General features: G+C 41.4%; 1 protein-coding gene across 2 annotated transcripts in view; it reads left to right on the top strand.

Annotated features, from left to right (window-relative positions):
- MACROD2 (mono-ADP ribosylhydrolase 2) overlaps positions 1-22,004 on the top strand; it is a 2,939,506-nt gene that overhangs the window by 119,007 nt on the left and 2,798,495 nt on the right. For both annotated transcript variants that reach the window (XM_075338062.1, XM_075338061.1), the window contains exon 3: positions 4,440-4,532. In XM_075338062.1, the coding sequence (XP_075194177.1) occupies positions 4,440-4,532 (93 nt within the window). The remainder of the gene's footprint in view (positions 1-4,439; positions 4,533-22,004) is intronic.

Raw genomic sequence — 22,004 nt, 5'->3', positions numbered from 1 at the left:
AGGGGACGTGTGCCAGCCACAGGGAGCCGTGTACCAGCCATAGGGGACATGTGGCATTACTGGGGGCTGTGTGTCACCCACAGGGGGCCATGTGCCAGCCACAGGGGGCCGTGTGCCAGCCACAGGGGACGTGTGCCAGTAATAGGGTACATGTGGCATCACTGGGGGACGTGTGCCAGCACAAGGGGGCTATATTCAATATAAGGTGGCCTGGCCATATCCAGATTAAGGGGGCTAATTTTAGGATGGGGGGGCTATGAGGGACATATACCCTATATGATTTGTTAGACAGACACTGGCATTATAAGACGCACCCTATTTATTAAAAAATTCTCTATTCCTTCACCAAATCTGGGGTGCGTCTTATAATCAGGTGCGTCTTATAAAGCGAAAAATAGGTAGGTCCATCTAGCTCAAGCTTCCTCCACCAATTATAAATTTTGTCATTAAGTTATTTTATAACCAACAATGTTGTGCGTACTGAGGAAATAATCCTAAATTTATTATTAACATAAAGCACTATGTGTCACAAAAAACATTCTCAAAATCACTGGGATTAGTTGAAGACTTCTAGAGTTATTACCTCATAAAGTGACACTGGTCAGACTTCAAACATTTGGCCTGGTCATTACAATCAAAATTGGCTCATTCACTAAGGGATTAAAATAAAAGTTAGTTTCAGATCCACTCCTTTAAAGAGGTGGTTCACCCATATTTTTTATTTTCTAGATCGATATTATGTTGAGAAACAATGTTTCTCTCAAATACCTTATGTTGGCAATAGTGCCTGTGGGAGTAGCTATTGTGGACCGCTGTTCCCCATGCCTGACCCCCGGGCTCTGTGACCTCGGGGATCCGGTGATGTCACGTCAAGTTCCTGCTGACCTGACATCACTGCGGCTAGTCGCTGTGTCCATGAGTGATGTCACAGTCTATCAGCTCCCTGCTCCCTCATCCCTCACAGCAGAGCGCTGCAAGCTGGAGACATGCTGGGCTGTGACGAGCGATGAAACTCCACCCACAGCTCAGTGGGTCAGAAAGACTGCGGCCATCCACGGTGATGTCAGGTCAACAGGAACTTGACACGACGTCACCGGATCCCCGAGATCACGGAGCCCGGCTGGGGGTCAGGCATGGGGAACAGCGGTCTGCAATAGCACCTCTCACAGGCACTATTGCCAACATATCGATCTAGAAAATAAAAAATATGGTTGAATCACCCTTTTAAGGGCACGTTCACACGATCAGTGTTTGTAGCGTTTTGGAGGCAGCGTGCCTTCGCTGCATGCAGAAAGCTGTGTTGCACAGTGGATGGGATTTATAGAAATCCTTTGCCCGCTGTACTTCTTTTTTCAACAGTGTAAATTGACATGCAGTGCTGCTTTCCAAGTCACAACAGGTCCATTTATGCTTGAGGAGACACGAGTATTCTCAGGGGGAGAACATGGCGAAAATCCTCTGTTGCTAGAACCCTGATTGTGGGGATTGACAATATGTTCTCCCACAAAGAATACTCGTGCCTCCGCTGGAGGGATGACTTTGCGTCTAGAACACAGTGCCATCCGGATCATTGGAAACTACAGCCTAAATCAGCTTCTCATCATTTGTACCAGAACTTGATACCATGTAACATTGATATTTAGGATGGCTCATCAGTACTAAAGATCTGGAAAATTACATTAATCATTAATTTCATCCCTTTGTAGTAGTAAACTTTTTACTAGTAATACTTTGTTGGGAAATTGCTCAGGACACTGTTCACTGATAATTGCACTAGTGTTGTTTTTTCTCATATGTTCTACAGCAAAAATAGCAAGAATTTTACCTTTTAAAAAAATTCCCGATCTGCAACAGAAACCTAAAGGATTTATTGTAATAAACAAAAATCAAAGTGCTAGAGCCCTACAGGGTATGAGCACATGGTGACACCAGCTACTTAGCTGTGGGTGTGATGTAGAAGCAGCAGATCTGCTCACAGATGGAATGAAGACATCAGTGCTTAAGGGGATCCTGTCAGGTCCCCCGTGCCCCCAGAACCACCAGCAGCTCTGTGTACTTATCTAAATTCCCTTCCTATCAGTTTCTTTATTACATTGCACAGATAAACTGAACTGTTTAAAATGTTAACTGTGCGTTTGCACCGCGTTTTTGTTGCGTTTTGGATCCGTTTTTGTCAACAAAAATGCAGGTCACCCACATTGTTCCAGGATAAAGTCATTCTCTCTCTCATTTTCTGCCTCTCTCTCTCTCCAAGCGCTTCACACTCACCAATCATTCTTCTTCCAGAGCCACTCGCTAGGCTCATACATATTCTCTGGTTCTTCCGACCACCGGCATCTGTGATTGGTTGCAGTCAGACGCGCCCCCTTGCTGAGTGACAGCTGTCTGTCTAACTGCAACCAATCACAGACGTCGGTGGGCGGGTCTATATCATACAGTAAAATAAATAAATAATTTTAAAAACCGGTGGGCGGTCCCCCCAATTTTGATACCTAGCCAAGATAAAGCCCCACAGCTGGGGGCTGGTATTCTCAGATTGGGGAGGCCTATGGCTATTAGGCTCTTCCCAGCCCAAAAATATCAGCCAGCAGCTGATCCATTAGATGTGACAGTCCCAGCACTTTACTCAGCTCTTCCCAATTACACTGGTGCGGTAGAAATCAGGGTAATAAGGAGTTAATAACAGCCCATATCTGCACCAAGTCCTAGATTAGTGATGGCAGGTGTCTATGAGACACCCCCATCATTAATCTGTAAGTGAAAGTAAATAAACACAAACACCCCAAAAATCATTTATTTGAAAAAAAATACAAAAAGCACCCTTTTTCACCACTTTATTAACCCCAATAACACCCTTGCAGGTCTGACGTAATGCACACGAGATCCCACGATGCTTCCAGCACTGCTATATCTGACAGTGAGCGCCATAGAACAAGACTGCTCGCTGTGAGCTCCACGCAGCAACTGAAGTGAGCCACGCGGTCAGTGGTGACGTCGGTTAGGTTAGCCGCGGCCACAACTGGTGTCTTCCACCTGTGACCGCAAATCAGGCGCAACTGAAGTGAGCCGCAGGTGGAGGACTCACCTGAGTGATGTCACCACTGATCGCGTGGCTCACTTCAGTCGCGGCCTGAACCTCACAGTGATGAACTCGTGATGTCACTGCCACGACACATGTTGTACTGCAGGGCCCGCAGCTGTGATGTCAGAGGATCACCCAAGTTTATTCTGATCGCACGGCTCTGTCTGCACTCACAGTAGGCAATCATGCGCTATGATGCTTGCTGTTACAGGACAGGGATGTATCAGAGCTGAATCACCATGGGACCTTGTGTGGATTACATTGGACCTGCAGGAGTGTTTGGGGGTTAATAAAGTGGTGAAAGAGGGTGCTTTTGTATTTTATTTCAGATAAAGGATTTTTGGGGGGTTTGTGTTTATTTACTTTCACTTACAGATTAGTTATGGAGGCGGGGTCTCATAGACTGCCATCACTAATCTAGTACTTAGTGGCTGCTGTGGGCTGCCATTATCTCCTTCTTACCCCGATTGCCATCACAGAAGAGCGACGGGAAGAGTTGGGTTCAATGCCAGAATTGGCGCATCTTATAGATGCGCCACTTCTGGGGCGGCTGTGGGCTGTTATTGTTAGGCTGGAAAGGGCCAAATAACGATGACCCTTCCCACCCTAATAATATCAGCTCCAAGTTGTCTGCTGTACCTTGGCTGGTTTTAGAAAAATAGGGGGACCCCATTTCATTTTTTTTAAAAAAAAATAAATCAAATAATTAAAAAAAAAAAGCATAGGATCCCCTCTATTTTTCATAACCAGCTGACGGTTGCAGCCTGCAGCTGCTGCTGTTCCTGTGCTGGATATGAAAATGGGGGGACCCCACGTCAGTTTTTTCACTCCCAAAATAAAAAAAAAAACAAAAAACAGCTGTCTAAGCTAGCTATCCCTCTATCAATATATTCTGTTATTTCTTTTTACCTATTCTTCCTTCTTATTATCTACAGTATTCTATATTTTCTTTCCATCTATCCATCTATCTATTATGAATCTATCTATCTATTCTAGCTATCTATCAATTATCCTAGACCTATCATTTGTTTTCTCCTTTAAAAAACACATTAACAAAAACGGATGCGTTTTTACCGCATTTTTTTTGTGTTTAAAGTTGTTAAAATCTGCCAGAGGGTGCAAGTTTGTTGTTAAACAAAAAACACAGCGCGCGCACATAGCCGAAAGGCCATAATTAATTGCATACTCGGAGGTTGACAAGTCATCTTTAAAAAGGGTCAAGACAGTACTAACTGTATTCATATGGTAGCACTACAAAAATGACAAGGAAAAATCCAATATGTCGCCTCAGTATTCTTGTGGGTTTTTTTTCTGTTTTTGCTTTGTTAAATGTGTATATATATTTTTTTTCCTCCAGATGAAAATAAAACAATGAGCAGTTTGTGTGACAAAGTGTCGCTCTACAAAGGAGACATCACTCAGCTGGAGGTTGATGCCATCGTAAATGCTGGTAAGTTGCTGTTTACTTTTTCTGTATTCTGCTCTTTTCTTTTTCTTTCTTTTTTACTTTTTGATTACTTATAGTGGACATTTGTTTATACAGTATATTCTATAATTTAGCACTGCTATTATCTCAGCTTAAAACTTATTTAAAAAAAACAAACTTCAAAAACAATTTTTTGTTCTAGTCTAAAATCAGCATTTTAATAACTTACTATAATTATGTGTTTTATTCACATTATTTTTAATGGGTCTATTTTTAATTCTAATATTTTTAAGGGTTTTTGTGTGTGTAATGTAGAGTCTTGTCGTTTGGCCGCCTACAGTTTTAGAAAATTGTCGTTTTGTTGTAATTTTGTACTTCATCCTCTCAGATTAATGATGATTTTTTTGTTCTGTAAAATGTATTCTACAAAATGTTCTGTGTTTTACATGCAAAATTATCCTATTCCAAGGAAATTGCAACATAATGGTTTTATAGATTCAATTCCTTCAAGGGGTTCTATTTTCTAGATTTAAGACATTCTGGTCCAATTGACTGCGTGGACTTTGTATTTACTATGAAGTGCTTTACTTTGCAGGTTTACATGTCTTTGGAGTGTTCTTACTGTAATTTTGTTTGGTAAAAAGATTTATGACCTCTTAGCAATGATGTTAGTAAAGGTTCAGTTTAGGGCAAAACTTTACTTTATGCTCATTGGTTTGTGCTTCATAGATTGAGGCTCAGACAGAGATGCAATTGAAAATAAGCAACTCTGTAATATTTCTTATCAGACAAATTTTGTTTTTTTCTCTGCCAGAATTGATCAGTCATTATCCAAATTCTCAGTTCTGGAGGTAAAATCTGTATTCAGTGAAGATTTTCCCATTACTGAGATTGGAGATGGCAGCTGTTACTGATGAGATTCTATGATGGAGGGAGGATCTAGAGGCAGAGTAAGGAGCTAGAAGAAGGGGAAGGAGCAATAGGCAGAGGGAGGAGCTAGAGGAAGAGGGAGGAGCTAGAGGAGGAAGTAGGAGCTAGAAGCAGAGTAAAGAACTATAGGCAGAGCTCCACCCCTCCACCCACTTCTTTCTACATAGTATCACATCAGTAACAACTGATGACTGAGATGTTTCAGGGTGTTGCCCTTCCTCAGTGCAAAGCAAGATAGCTGATTTTGCTGGAGATATAGCTATGCATGCAGCGCAGTTCACTATCTGTGATTGGATTCCTTCTATTAAGGCAAGAAAATCACAGGTAACATGTATTATTCATTTAAGTTTAGCTTCTCTTTAAGTCCTGTGTCACAATGGTGTTATGCACCCCCTCCCCTTATTCTATTTTTCATGGAATGGCTTGATGTGTGACCCCATATGGCAGCTCCTCATACTATATGGGCTGCCAGCTGTACACAGCTCAGCTGCATGAAGTACCATGTCCTGTGCCAAGTACTTTACCTTGCTTATTAGACACAAGCAAACCAAGCATGTGACAGCCAAGTTTAAAGCCCATTTAATAGCCATGTGGCATGAACTTAAAGGGGCTCTCTGGAGCCAGAAATGTTTCTTATTAGTCTCGGCAAATGAAACGATTATGACTTGCTAATTTTACTACAGGAATCATTTTATTTTAAGCCGAAGGTATTAAGGATTCTGTGAACCAGTTACATGCTTAGTCCATTCTTGCAGCTGTTCTTTGGACTCGCTTTTATGTCTCCACAAAGTGGAAGACTCTTCATTATTTTAGCTTGTGTACTATATTCATCGTATAATTTACACCTATTATTTAACGTTACCTAATTGTGTTTTTTTTTTATGGTTGTTGTTTTAAGTTTTTCAACGTTTTAGGCTTCTGGATGTTTTCACTCGATTCATCACTTATAACTTTTTGAATAGTCACAAATGAACTTCAGTCCCACCTCCCACCACAGAAAGATTTTTTTTCCTCCATTCATTTACTTATATAGTTTTTACCAAATAGTGTTGACTTTTTGCACTAAAAGGCACAAAGTAGGTTAAATTCAAAAGTAGACAGGAGACAAAATGGAGATTAGGGTGAATAATATACTGCTCAAAAAAAAATAATAAAGGGAACACTTACAAACACAGTTTATCTACAAGTCAGTCACACTTCTATGAAATCAACCTGTCCAGTTATGAAGCAACTCTAATTGTGAATGAATTTCTCCTCTTGTTGTACAAATGGAACAGACAACAGGTAGAAATGATAGGCAATTAGCAAGAGAACCCCTATAATGGAGTGGCTCTGCAGGTGGTGACCACAGACCATTTCTCTGTTCTCATCCTTTTTGGGTGTAGTGCTTACAGCGCAACACCGTGTAGGGTGATTGGCATTTGCCAGAGAACACCAAATTTGGCAGATTCGACATTGGAGCCTTGTGTTCTTCACGGATGAGAACAGGTTCACACTGAGCACATGTGACAGACGTGACAGAGTCTGGAGACGCCGTGGAGAAAGATCTGCTGCCTGCAACATCCTCCAGCATGACCCGTTTGGAAGTGGGTCAGTTATGTTATAGGGAGGAATTTCTTTGAAGGGTCGCGCAGCCCTCCATGTGCTAGCCAGAGGCACCCTGACTGCCATTAGGTACGGGATGAAATCCTCAGACCCATTGTGAGACAATATACAGATGCACTGGGCCCTGGGTTCCTTCTGATGCATGACAATGCTAGACCTCATGTGGCTCAAGTGTGTTAGCAGCTCCTGAATTATAAAGGCATTGATTCTGTCAGGGCCTGGAGTACTGGTGGGCCCAGGAGGTGGATCCACTGGACCTTGCACCCCACCGGAGGGCAGGCACACGGCAGCCGGAGCACTGGCGTGGCAGGGACAAGTATAAGCAGGTCACCAGAGTCACAGAGTTCTTTAGGACAATAATGTAAACAGGCACAGGTACCAGAGTGCAAGGACAAGAAGTCAGTAGGACACGGTACCAGGGGACCTGAGCACCTAGCTCATAAGACTAGCTACAAGACACGTTGATCAGGCCCCGCCCACATGGAAAGGCCAGTCTTATATACCCAGCACAGCCTCATGTCATTTCCTGCTGCAGGTGTGCTGGGCCTATAAAGACCAGGAGAGTGGGCGCGGCCCGGTCCTATACAGAAGCATGAGGCCAAGACTCAGAGTCAGACTCCTGAGACCAGGAACAGAACTCAGGGGAGCAAGAGCGGGAGCGGCAGCCATGACTGGTGAACACATGGACTGGATCAGTGGGTAAGGAGCGGTGCTGGGACACGGGGAGCGTGACAGATTCTATGGACTGGACTTCCCATTCTCCCGACCTGAATACAATCGAGCTCTTCTGGGACATAATGTCTCGTTCCATCCACCAATACCACATTGCATCACAATTTGTTAATCAGATCTGGGAGGAGATTCTTCAGGATAACATCTGATGCCTCATCTGGAGCATTCCCAGGTGTTGTAGGGAGGTCATACAGGTACATGGAGGCCACACACACTACTGAGCCTCGTTTCCTTGTCTTGTGGCATTTCCACTGAAGTTGGATCAGCCTGTAATTTGATTTTCCACTTTGATTTTGAGTATCATTCAAAATCCAGACCTCCATGGTATATTAGTTTTCATTTACATTGATCATTTTTATGTTTTATTGTTCTTAACGCATTCCGCAATGTAATGAATAAAGATTGGCAACTAGAATATTTCATTCACTGAGATCTAGGATGTGGTACTTTAGTGATCCCTTCATTTTTTTGAGCAGTGTAATATCTTGTTTTCAACTATGGACTGTATCCAGTCTGTGTTATAATATGCATTAGCCACATACTGTATGTCTGCGGTAATACAGTAATACCTTGCCATGAAGGTGGTTAAAGAGTTGTCCAGGGCTAGACTGCAGTTTACCTCTCATTCATTGGAATGGAACATAAACTACAGTATGCAGCAGTGGCCACTAAACCATATGGAGTTGTAGTGCTCCTGTAAGAAGGTGGACTGGTAGTCGTGTTCTTCCCAGAAGATGCCAAATGCACTAATTTAAATTGTGGCATGAGTCTTCGTATACAATGTGATGTAATGTGATATTTCCATGTATATTAATAAAGTATGGTATAAGATATGTTATTATAGGTGTAATGCATAGTGGTACGATGTAGAAGCATTGTGTGTAAGTGTATAAGACTGTTTTGTAGGAAAGTTTTGCAGGAAAACAGCAATATATAAGATAGGATTGTTATGTAGGATATATGATCAGTATAATATCCTACACGATAAAGATTCTTTACAACTTTCACAAAAAAGTTCTATATGTCTTTCTTTTACTCATCAAATACAATTGAAACACAATCAAAGACATTCATTACTGATATTACAGCAGCTTGCTTGGTAAACAGACTGGGACCAGAATTTTTCACATATAGTCATTACAGAGGAATTATATAAATAAACCGCAAGGTCAATCATAATATCAATTCATATATGGTCTTTAGAATAAAAACATTATTAAATATTGGAAGTGGAAAGATATCTACAGATGTTAAAAAAGGATGTCTATATAACATGATTTTGTTTTAAACCCATATATACTTCAAGAATGTTTGTATAAACAGGAAAATGTGACTAAAAAAACCCCATTTTTTTTAACTTATTTATTTTTCATTATCCAACTAGACGTTATCAGCTATGTAAAATAATTACTTTCTTATAAAGTGCCTATACAATATCAAGTAATACATGTATTTGATTGTGGTTTGTGTTTCAATTGTATTTGATGTGTAAAATAAAGATATATACAACCTTTTTGAGAAAGTCTTTTTCTTTTAGGATAGTATGCTTAGCAGTAAGAATCAAGGAATAGAGGCAATATAATGATTGTATATAAGTATAATATGTTTGCTATGGAAGTACTGCCCAGCAACTAGCTGTAGGGTGGCAATTAGTTAAGTGTTGGGGCTAGCCCACAATGGGAGGGGTTAGTTTCTAGTGTAAGTGACTGTTTCCTTCACAACTTCAGATAGGAATCCACTAGTGACTAATGGGGACGTGCTAGTGACTCAGGTGGATAAGGCCACATGCAGTGGGTAACCCATGGCAAACACAACATGGGTGTTGGACTGAGATGGCATAATCCTGTGAAGTAACTCTAGCATTAGATCGAACAACTGAAAGTTTAGAGATATGCGCTCCTCCTATATTCAAGGAGCCGGAGTACAGACGATTAACCAGGTTCTTTAACCATTAAGGTATTAGGATAGCATCACTGGTGTGTGACGTTGTTCGTCTTTCCCGGGTGGGACACCTTCCGGTGACTGTGAGCCCAAGGCTCTTTGTTGGCATTATTGTGAATCTCCCACCACCTTCACCATATGGGGAGGAGAGACCTTCACCTGAAGGTGTTTGGGAGCCTGCCACTCCGTTCTTTCCATAACTCTTTGACCCCTTGGATCCCCGGCCTTGTGAAGGATACTGAAGCCCACTGAGAGGTAAGGTGACCATCATAGACTGTACTGTTGCGTTGGGCTACCTTGTGTTGGAAAGCCCAAATCCAAAAATAATGGGAACAATCCAGCCAGAGCTAAAACTGTATCTGATGCCATACTGTGTAACAGAAAAGGTGCCTAAGATCTGTGCCGAATATCTCACATGTGAAGTTGGGACTATAGAACTGCTGAAACTAGTAAGTAAAGAACTGTTGGTCTCCGTGTCAGTCTACACTGCTGTTTGGTTCTGGCCTGCCAAAGACAACGGCGACATGAGGTCTTCTAAGAGGTATGACCTGCACCACACCAGTCCACGAACCCAGCCAGGACCACGCTTTTTGTAGCGTGCCAGGGCTTCCTGAGTCATTCCCTTGCCCGTGACTAACGCCCCGTACCACGTTACACTCCACTGTATAATTGTTTACATCTTGTCAAACCTGTAGCAGATATCAGCTAATCTGTGCAGGTGTCGATTGTCAGACCCTCAACAATCCAGAGGACAGGTCATCAATATGCAAGCCTTAGACAACCTCTGTAACATTGAAAATGCTCTTCTACTGCTGACAACCTCACTTATGTATTAATGATTGCAGGTTTGGTTATCCCTGGAAGTAAAGGACTTTACCTCACTAAATTGCCAAGTATTGTTCTTTCCTTGTTTTTTTTTATCATACATTATACAGTACAGACCAAAAGTTTGGACACACCTTCTCATTCAAAGAGTTTTCTTTATTTTCAGGACTCTGAAAATTGTAGATTCACATTGAAGACATCAAAACTATGAATTAACACATGTGGAATTAAATACTTAAAGTGTGAAACAACTGAAAATATGTCTTATATTCTAGGTTCTTCAAAGTAGCCACTTTTTGCTTTGATTACTGCTTTGCACACTCTTGGCATTCTCTTGATGAGCTTCAAGAGGTAGTCACCGGAAATGGTTTTCGAACAGTCTTGAAGGCGTTCCCAGAGATGCTTAGCACTTGTTGGCCCTTTTGCCTTCACTCTGCGGTCCAGCTAACTCCAAACCATCTCGATTGGGTTCAGGTCTAGTGACTGTGGAGGCCAGGACATCTGGCGTAGCACCCCATCACTCTCCTTCTTAGTCACATAGCCCTTACACAGCCTGGTTTGGAATAGCATGCCACTGCAAGATGCTGTGGTAGGCATGCTGGTTCTGTATGCCTTCAATCTTGAATAAATCCCCAACAGTGTCACCAGCAAAGCACCCCCATACCATCACACCTCCTCCACCATGTTTCACGGTGGGAACCAGCCATGTAGAGTCCATCCGTTCACCTTTTCTACAAAGACACGGTGGTTAGATCCAAAGAACTCACATTTGGACTCATCAGACCAAAGCACAGATTTCCTCTGGTCTAATGTCCATTCCTTGTGTTCTTTAGCCCAAACAAGTCTCTTCTGCTTGTTGCCTGTCCTTAGCAGGGGTTTCCTAGCAGCTATTTTCTCATGAAGGCCTGCTGCACAGAGTCTCCTCTTAACAGTTGTTCTAGAGATGAGAAGGTGTGTCCAAACTTTTGGTCTGTACTGTATATTTTACTCATATAGTGCTATTAATTCCACAAGCGCTTTACAGAGGTGATCATTACTGTCCCCATTGGGGCTCGCAATCTAAACTCCCTATCAGTATGTCTCTGGAGTGTGGGAAGAAACCTGAGAACCTGGAGGAAGCGCATGCAAACACAGGGAGTACATACAAACTCCTTGCATATTTTGTCCTTGGTGGAATTTGAATCCAGGACTGCAGTGTTAACACTGATCCACTGTGTTATACACCATTGATTAACTAATAGTGATGTGCATTAAACCATTTATTTACCAATCGCTGTGTTCTGCAGTTTTCAGTACTGCTCCAGTCCCTCTCCTACATCATGTAACCACAGCTCTTTCTTCTCCACCCACTCTACTGACTGTTCTTAAAGGGTTATTCCCATTTCCAAGATACTATACTAATATGTAGTAGGTGTAATAATAATAATATTAGCAAACACCTTCAATTAGAGATGTAGCATATTTCTTCTGATTCACTATGTTGCTTATCCCATGTTCAGGGCATTGCAGTACCTTAGATATCCATGGTTATGACCCCAAATATAGTGACAGTTAGTGGCTCGTAGTCATAACTATGGATACCTAAGGTTGTGCAATGCCCTGCACATGAAACAAGAGACATAGTAAATCAAAAGAACTACATTTCTAATTGGTGATATTTGCTAATATTATTATTATTATTATTATTATTATTATTATTATTATTACTACACCTACCGTACTACATATTGGAATAGGATCTTGTAGATGGGAGAAACCCTTTAATGTAAAAATTGTGCTGGATCTCATAGATTACATTGATAAAGTGTTGCGCTACCCATGGGGGAGCGCACTAGTGAACCCACAGGACCACAGAGGACTGTGGCAGCTGACCCCAGGAATGGATTCAGACAGAGCTTGAGGGAAAGGAAGAGCTTTATTTACCAGTGTCAAATAATGGTATCCCGAACCAGGTCTTGATTTAGTAGCAGAAAGAGCATAGAAGCCTGACGACTCGGTACGGACCTCCACAGGTGGTGGTCCAGACCAGCAAACTGAAGTGGGGTAGTCACGGCCGACCCGGTGTGGACTCTGTGGGAAGCAGAAATCCCAGGCAAGGACTGGAGCAGCAGACAAGAATGACCAGCTCTAAGCAGAGGCAAGGAACAGGGATTAGGAAAAAGGACATGGATAAACAACAAGGATAGGGAATAGGGACCTGTCGGAAAGCAGCACCATGCTAAGGGACAGGAACACATTGCTCAGGCATCTCCCAGAACCTCTCCACGATAGACCAGAAAGCACTTCTGGGTTAAGGTGTACTGGCCCTTTAAATCCCTGCAGGATGTGATGGGAGTCACCTAAGGAAGGTCTTGGAAGGTCTGTTCAGTGCACACATGCTTCTGGAAGAACAGGCCACAGGTGAAGAGATGGAGGAAGGTCCAGAACAGCGATCTGGGTGACTACCCTGAATGGAAGGAAAGACAGCAGGATGGCAGACCGTGCGGAGCCACGTGTTGGGCGATGTCCCCCCTGCCCAGTAGGGGTCGACCCAGTGGCTGGAGGCATGACAGAAAGTGACTTCTGTCACTCACAGAAACACTGTTGTGAACTATCAGATGATCTTGGAAAGGGATCAAAGCAGCACTAAAAGCGGCAGAAGATGGCGACCACCAGGTCTTTTAAAGGGAATCTGTGACCACATTTTTGCTACACCATCTGAGGGCAGCATAATATAGAGACATAGATCCTGACTGTAGCAATGTATCAGTTCTTGGACTGTTTGCTGCATTTTTTTTTATTAAAAACTGTTTAATCTGCTGCAGATCTAGGAGTTCTCTGAACTATGAGCTCTGTGTAACCCTGCCCCAACCACTGATTGGCAGCTTTCTGTGTACACTGTGCATAGGAAGAAAGCTGCCAATCAGTGGTTAGGCATGGTTGAACTACTGTGCCGTTTGTTTAATGTTTTTCTTTATATCTGCTGTCATCCTTAACTTCTCTTATTCATGCCTGCTGCCTCTACTGGCCAGAATGCCTTGTGCTGCTCCCCTGTTTCTTTTCTAGTTCTGTCTGTGGGCCTGATTTGCAGCTCTGTGTGTGACCTCACTTTCTGGCATCCATTGTAGATCCAGATAACTGTGAAAAACACATATCTCTCTTTTGGGCTAAGTTTTTGACAAGTAGTGGCTCCAGGGGTAAGCACCTGCAAGACAACCACAGTACCAGCTACTCGGGCCACTCCAGTATTGTACTACTGCATGTCTTTGGCCTATGGATCAAATAAACCACCGTGTTTCATCTCACCGTGTGCACGTTTCAATCCATCCACCCAGGAGCACTCTGGTCCTGTCTTCCCTACTTCTTGGATACGAAGGTAGGACTTCTGACACCATTGCCTTAACTACATACCTACAATCGCCTTACGTGAGAACAGAACAACTACCATTCAGCACATATACTAGTTACTCAGTTTTGATAATCTGCTGATAATCTGCTGATAACTGCATTAAGCAGGCCAGTAAGTGGAATCTGGGTCTCTGCCCCTATGTTATGCTGTTCTCAGAATAGGCAACCAAATCCTGATGACACATTCCCTTTAATGCACACACTGAATATACATTACTGGTGGCTAACAAATGGTAAAATGAAAACACGCCAGTGTTCCTTTAATGTATTAATCTCTAAAACTAACACTAGAAGTGAAAACTACACAGTTTAAAATGAGTTATCCATCTTTTAAAGACTTTTTTTCACTTCCCCAATGTCTGCACTTGTCGCATTCTGATTCTGACATATGAATCCGTCTCCTTTAACTTCTCTCTACCCTTCTTATTGAATCTTCACACTGCATTGTCTCATTCTCATCCATTTTATTCCACTTCCTCATATTATGCGCCGCATTCACAATGGTTTCTATTGAAATTTGTTGGGCTCTGAAACGTTTCCACAGTTACAATACAATACATAGACAAGATGCATGTTATTAAATAAAAAGACAAGACTTGTAGTGCTAAGAACATGGCAGAAAAATATTAAGCCATCCAGCTGACAGCTGTTTGAACCGTAACCTCACAGGGCTCTTCAACAGAATAAACGTCTCATACAAACGCAATTTGGTTAGTTCTTTGCCACTTCTCCAAAGTTCTAGTGTATCCTCCAGATGTCTCAGAAAAGTGTATTTGTCCCATTTGGTTCTGCAAACGATTAGGCGGCATAATTATTGTGTTGCTGTGTCATTGTCTGATAGCGGTTACACCTGCTCTCTATTATCATAATGCAAGAGGAGCAAAGTTAATCAGTCTGTTTGTTACTAGATTTCTCATCTTGTACAGCATTGGAGTGATATCTCATACCTCCTTCTTTAATATGCAGGAATCCAGTCTGTCTATCAACTCTATAGCCGAGTATGCTGTTAGGGTACCGTCACACTTTAGCGACACTGCAGTGATCCCACCAGTGATCTGACCTGGTCAGGATCGCTGGTACGTCGCTACATGGTCGCTGGTGAGCTGTCAATCAGGCACATCTCACCAGCGACCAGTGACCATCCCCCAGCCAGCAGCGACGTGTGGAAGCGATGCTGCGCTTGGTAACTAAGGTAAATATCGGGTAACCAAGCGCTTGGTTACCCGATATTTACCTTGGTTACCAGCGCACACCGCTTAGCGCAGGCTCCCTGCACTCCTAGTCAGAGTACACATCGGGTTAATAAGCAAACCGCTTTGCTTATTTACCCGATGTGTACTCCGGCTACTTGTGCAGGGAGCAGGAGCCGGCATTGACAATGTGAGAGTAGTGGACCCTAGTAACCAAGGTAAATATTGGGTAACCAAGCAAAGGGCTTCGCTTGGTTACCCGATATTTACCTTGGTTACAGCTTACCGCAGGCTGCCAGGCGCCGGCTCCCTGCTCCCTGCACATTCAGATCATTGCTCTCTCACTGTCATACACAGCGATGTGTGCTTTACAGCGGGAGAGCAACGTCCAAAAAATGAACCAGCACTGTGTGTAACGAGCAGCAATTTCACAGCAGGGGCCAGATCACTGCTCAGTGTCACACACAGGGAGATCGCTAATGAGGTCACTGGTGCATCACAAAAACCGTGACTCAGCAGCGATCTCACTAGCGATCTCTCTATGTGAGAAGTACCCCTTAGTCATTTTGTCCGGAACAAGAGGAATCGGCATCTCCTTGTGATAGACGTTTTGTTCACTTACACATGCTGCATCAGATAGCAATTTAGCCTGCTCTCCTGATTGGGATGTAGTAAGTGGATAGTGAGTGAACAAAGATTCTGTCATGAAAACAAAACTCCAGAAAATGAGTTTCCGTAGTAATTATATCACAAGTGTTCTTTATACTCAGTAATGAATAATTACTTGCTGAACAGCCAAACACATACAATCATGACCGAATGTGTTGGCATCTTTGACATTGTTGCAGAAAATGAAGTATTTCTCTGAGAAATTTCCATTACACGTTTTGTCTTACACATTTATTTCCTTAGTGTGTATTTGATCAACACAAAAAAAGAGAAAAATGGCAAATTGGACATTAAGTTCACAAAAAACACCAAAAGTAAACCAGGCAAAATTCTTAGCACCTTCAACTTAATATTTGGTTGCACACCCTTCGGAATAAATAACTGCAATCAGTTGCTTCCTATAACCATCAACAGCTTCTTACACCTCTCAACTGGAATTTTGAACCACTTTTCTCTTGCAACTGCTCCAGGTCTCTCGTATGTGAAGGCGTCTTCTCACAACAGCAATTTTAAAATCTCTCCACAGTCGTTCAATAGGAATTAGTTCAAGACTCATTGCTGGCAGTTAAGTTCTCTCCACAACTTTGTTTCCATCCATTTCGTGGGGCTTCTTGAAGTATGTTTGGGGGTCATTGCCCTGCTGGAATGTCCATGACCTAGGACTAAAACCCAACTCTCTGACACTGGGCACTATATTGTGACTCAAAATCCTTTGGTAATCTTCAGATTTCATGATGCATTGCACACAGTAAGGGCACCCAGTGCCAGAGGCAGCAAAATAACCCCAAAACATCTTTGAATCTCCACCATATTTGATTATAGGTAGTGTGTTATTTTCTTTATAGGTCTGATTTCTGTTTTCGGTAAAAAGTAGAATGATATGGTTTGCCAAAAAGCTTTATCTTTGTCTCATCTGTCCACAATACACTATCCCAGAAGGATTTGGCTTACTTATGTACATTTTTGCAATCTGCAGCTTTGCTTTTTGATGTCTTTGTCAACAGTGGGGTCCTTCTAGCTCTCCTGCTATAGCGTTTCAGTTTATTCAAATGTGAACAGATAGTTTGCGCTGACACTGATGCACACAGAGACTGCAGGAGAGCTTGAATTTCTTTGGAACTTGATTCGAGCGGCTTATACACCATGTGGACTATCCTGCGTTGCAACATTTCAGCAATTTTTCTCTGCTGTCCAGATCCAGGGAGATTAGCTACAGTACAATGGGTTGTAAACGTCTTTATTATGTTGCGCACTGTGTACAAAAGAACATCAAGATCTCTGGAGATGGGCTTATAAGCTTGAGATTGTTGATATTTTTCAACAATTTTGGTTCTCAAGTCCTCAGTCAATTCTCTTCTCCTTCTCTTCTCCATGCTTAGTGTGGCACACAGACACATAATGCAAAAATTAAGTCAACTTTCCCCTTTTTTATCTGGTTTTAGTTGTGACTTTCATATTGACCACACCTATTGCTTGTCAGAGCTGAGTTTGAATGAGCATCACATGCTTGAAATAAAGTTGTTTACCCACAATTTTGCAAAGTTACAATTTTGATTTGCCCATTTTGGGAGTTTTCTATGAAATTATGCCCAATTTGCCTTTTTTCCTCTCTCTCTTTTTTTTGTTGCTGCAATAAACACAAAGAAAATAAACTTGAGTATGAGAAAACATGTATCTGCAATAATGTTCTTGATTTTCTGAAATAATTTCAAGTGTGCCAACACATTCAGCCATGACTGTTTATTGAGTTGTTGATTGGCAATAGGCTATGAAGCTGCATGGTGACAACACCAAATAGTTCAATTTCTTTTAGTGATGTAATTTTAAGGCACATTGATATGTCCTATCACCTCATCTGGACACTACTCAAGGTTTAGAGCAGGGTAAGTGCACATGGGACTCATCCACTGTGGATTTTGTTACGAACGTTTTGTGGATGTGCAGCACACTCCACACTGACAACTTCTGTTGGGATTTTCTCCACATCTCGTGATTAACATTTCGTAAAATATAAGCCATAAAGCTATTTTTTGTAATACAACATTTTGTGCTTGAAAATTCTCAATGAAAAATTTGCTGTATCTCCCTTTGTGTGCAAATATCCTCAGCTTTAAACCGCATATGATGAAAACGGACATCTGGATGAGGCCTATTCTATGTTTATAGCGGATAGAGTATGTACCATTCTTCTTTTCTGTGGCCATTTTTGCTTGCACAATTTTTATTTTTTATTTGCAGAAAAACAAGTGTTTTTTTGTTTTAGTATTCTTGTTTGCATCTTCTTAAAATAAACAAAAATATTAACGTCTTAGGCCGGCTTCACATGTCCACGTTTCATGGTCTGCTTACAGTCCGTGATTTCCAGACCAGGCGTTGGTCTCCTAGACCGAAATGTAAAGCCTCATGTTTGCCTACGTGGCTTTTGAGTTGGTCAGGCTGGTTCACAAATCTTAATGCATACAATGCCTGTGAAACTTATTTATGTGAAGACTACTCTGACAATAGGAAGTGATTGAAAGATGGTGACCTATTTCCAGGTCGGAGCGGGAATATTCACAAGCCTCTGTTCACACTGGAAATATTGCTAATATATATAACATTGTGCTGGTTGATTCTTAAAACAGATGTAAGATCCAGGAATTTTTTTATGCTGCATTCTTTGTCAAAACATTTTTTCAATACATCCTGATCAGTCAGTCTTTATGCCTTCAAAGTAAACTGCAATAATATTAGGAGGATGTTTATGAACCTGTAGGTGGCGCAAACAAACCCGGAGGGGAAGGTTATTCCTCTTAAGATGCCATTTAGGCATTCAACACTGTGGGGTAGGGGTATATATGGGTGGTTCTGCACAAGATGGGATTTGGGCCAAAGTTCATTAGATGGATCCAGCTGTTATACAGGGCTCCAACAGCAAGTGCTGGAGCTAGTGGGGATTTGTCTGATAGATTGGAACTGTTTAGAGGAACCAGGCAGAGTTGCCCGCTGTTCCCTTTGAGCTTTGCGCTTGCCATTGATCCATTGGCTTGAATAGTGAGGAGCCATCCGGGCTTAGAGAGGTTTCAATATGGTAAAGAGGAAGAGAGAATACCGCTATATGCGGACGATTCACTATTTTTGGGTAAAGCTGAGAACTCACTTCCGTGTGTTTAAAAATATAATTGAGGTGTTTGGGGCTTTCGCAGGTTTAAGAATAAATTTGTCAAAGTCTGTGATAGTATCGTTGCACCATGATGCCACTTTAACCTCCTCTGCCTTCTACAATATCCCAGTGGTGTAGAAATGTAAATGCCTTGGCATAGATTTCTCCACTAAGCTAAATGACTATGTAGCATTGAATCTTAACACCTTAGTGAGTAGAATCAAGGATAAAGTAGAGGCCTGGGGAAAGCTCCTGTTAACAGCACTGGGTAGGACGAACATTTTTAAAATGTGCCTCAAACATAGTATTTTATACATGTTGAATAACTTTCCAATATGAATTCCCAAATATTGGTTCAGGCGGATGCACAACATTTTTAAAGATCTGGTCTGGAAAAGAGGGTTTCCAAGAATTAAACTAGAAAAGTTAGCTTCCTAAAGATTAGGGAGGATTAGCACTGCTGCATCCATGGAGGTTTTTTTTAGCCTCCCAGAGCCAGCACCCCTGAGGATGGGCAAAGGAAGGGGACCAGTAGATTGGGGAAACAGTCTAAAAAATCTTTTGTGGAAAGGATATTTGTTGCACCATCTTGATTAATATCACTTTCAGAACCATGGAAATTATCTTCCCACCTCGACACTGATGCATAAGGTATGATGGACTTGTGAAGACCTATTTGGTATTAAGGATGTTCCAGATATACTCCCATTTGGAATAATTCCAGATTGGGTGAACGACATTTGGAAGGGTTTGGGGAATGAAGAAGGATGGGCTTGAGGTATGTTAAATTGTTTTTGAATTGGCAGTTTTGTTCATTTGACCAACTAAAACTGGATTTCAGCTTTCAAAATTCTTCCTTCTTCAACTACCTGCAGTTGAGACATGCCATTGAAGTACAGGGGAATACCCTCCATTTATCTGTTTTCATATAGTGGAATTCTGGATTGTGTAGTGCAGGTTAATGCATCAAAAGGGATTATTTCCTTATTATACAGTTCTTTTATTGCTAGGTTTCAGGGGGACCCTAAGGTTAATATAAAGTTAGGGTGGGAAAGAGATGTCGGTTCTATTGCTCCTGAAGAGTTGGAAAATATTCTAGAATCTATAAAAGTGGTTTCGATTAACACAACTAAGAAAAGCTTGCAACTCCTTCTTGTTGATAAGGTCTATAAAACCCCTAAGGCTTTATTTAAAATGAAACTTAGAACAGATGACAGTTGTCTGTAGTGTGGAGTGGAAGGTGTGGACTTACTTCACATGTCTTCGTCATGCTCTAAGCTAACAAATCTATGCGGCAATGTGGGTAGATTGATACAGAAAGTATTTAACATTAATTTACAGCTGAGCCCGAATATGTTTGTTTTAATTCTTGTGGGAGGGGGGGCTGATTCTTCCACTGTAGAGTATTTTCGAAATGGCAAGCTGTATCAGACCAGGAAAACTATTGCTAAACACTGGTTGGCTGGTAACCCACCTGTTATGAATGAGATAAGGAAATGCTTGAAAAATACAATTTTGATGGAAAAAAATATATATATTAAAAGGGATCCATTCCAGAATTCGGAAAACTATGGGGAAAGTGGATAACATGTCCCTCTGTAGTCTCAAACGAGCTGGCTGAGGATGTGATCTTTAATTGTCTGCTTCTGTAATATCCTTAGAATAAGAAAGAATTTAGTAGTTTATATACAGAAGGAAATTTGTAGATTCAGAGATCGGCTTCTTAATTTTCTCACGCAGTGATGTTTTAGTTAGGGTATGGGTTAGAAGGGATGGGTATAAAAAGTGAAGCTATGTGTATTGATTAACCATTTATTTCTGGTTTTTTTTTCAATGGTATGATCTGTAGTGTTTGAAATCTATTTAATAAAACTTCTTTGATTAAAAAAAAAAAAGTTTTTTTCAGGCAAAACTTTAACAGCCCCAACACAAGTGTTGACATGGCCTTAGGCATACTGGAATGAATGGGACACAACCACTCGATAGATAGTTTTTAAATGTTACTCATTATTAGTGTAATTGTTATCAGGACAGTCCTGGATTAATTGTTCTCTGATGAACATAATACTCTTACGAGGAGCAGGAGGTTGATCTTGATTACAGTTTCTTGGTGCATGATTGAGATTAAGACCTGAATAGGGAGGGAGATAGAATTGGTCTCATCTCGAAAGAATATGGAAAGTCATGTTTCATCCGTCCACTTAAACCATTGATCACTCCTATGTATGCCATTAGAATGATCTAAAGGCAGAAATCTCTAGATAAAAACCAGTATCACAAGTGGTAGCAAGAGCTCAAAATTCATAGTAAGCCCTAGTTCATTAATACACATGTAATAAGCCGTACAAAAGTGATGGCTATTGAAAGATTGCTATCCTCGTAATGTTTGATATAATTGTAAAATTGTTTATGGAGTAATGGGAAGAGTTCACTTGTGTCGGAAAGTCCATCCTGACTACCTGTTAGATTATCCAACTGTTCATTTCAATCCTACACTTTCTGATGATACATTCATTCCATTTCATGCAGTTTCCCATCTTCATAAGTTTTCATGGCCGGGGAGATCTATCTGACTCGCTTTGTTAAATTTTAATTTTGCATGGTGTCTTATCTCTCTGTCATTCTTAAAATTAAACTTCAGGGCAGAGGTATTTATTTTACATATTGTGGATGCGAACGGAATGCATAATATCAGAGTTTGGTCCTAAATTAATGTGTGAGTATAGACATGTTGACTGGGCTTGCAGCACCTCCCCATATAAACAGCTTGTTAACGTGCAATCAGTCACTTGGGTTGCCATGAACTTGGCTCTTAATGAACAGGTGGGGAGAGGATGAATTCTAATCTGAACCGGATCTGACAGCCTATCAGGCAATTTCACTGATCGCTAATCCATTTCGTTTGGCAGCTTAATTTATCACACAGTTAGGATTTTCATCTTGTAGCTTTCGAGGTGGAAATTAATTCAGAAGCGTGTCCAATAATACTGGATTGTACAGGCCTGCTTGTCTATAATAAATGCATTTTTAAAGAATCTGATGTAAATGTGTAATGGTATGCGAGGAGAAGGATCT

This window comes from Anomaloglossus baeobatrachus, chromosome 3 (genome assembly GCF_048569485.1).
Source record: "Anomaloglossus baeobatrachus isolate aAnoBae1 chromosome 3, aAnoBae1.hap1, whole genome shotgun sequence".
In the NCBI taxonomy this organism is placed as follows: Eukaryota; Metazoa; Chordata; class Amphibia; order Anura; family Aromobatidae; genus Anomaloglossus; species Anomaloglossus baeobatrachus.
Note: the sequence above shows the minus strand (reverse complement) of the source record. Positions and strands in the feature narration are given on the sequence as shown.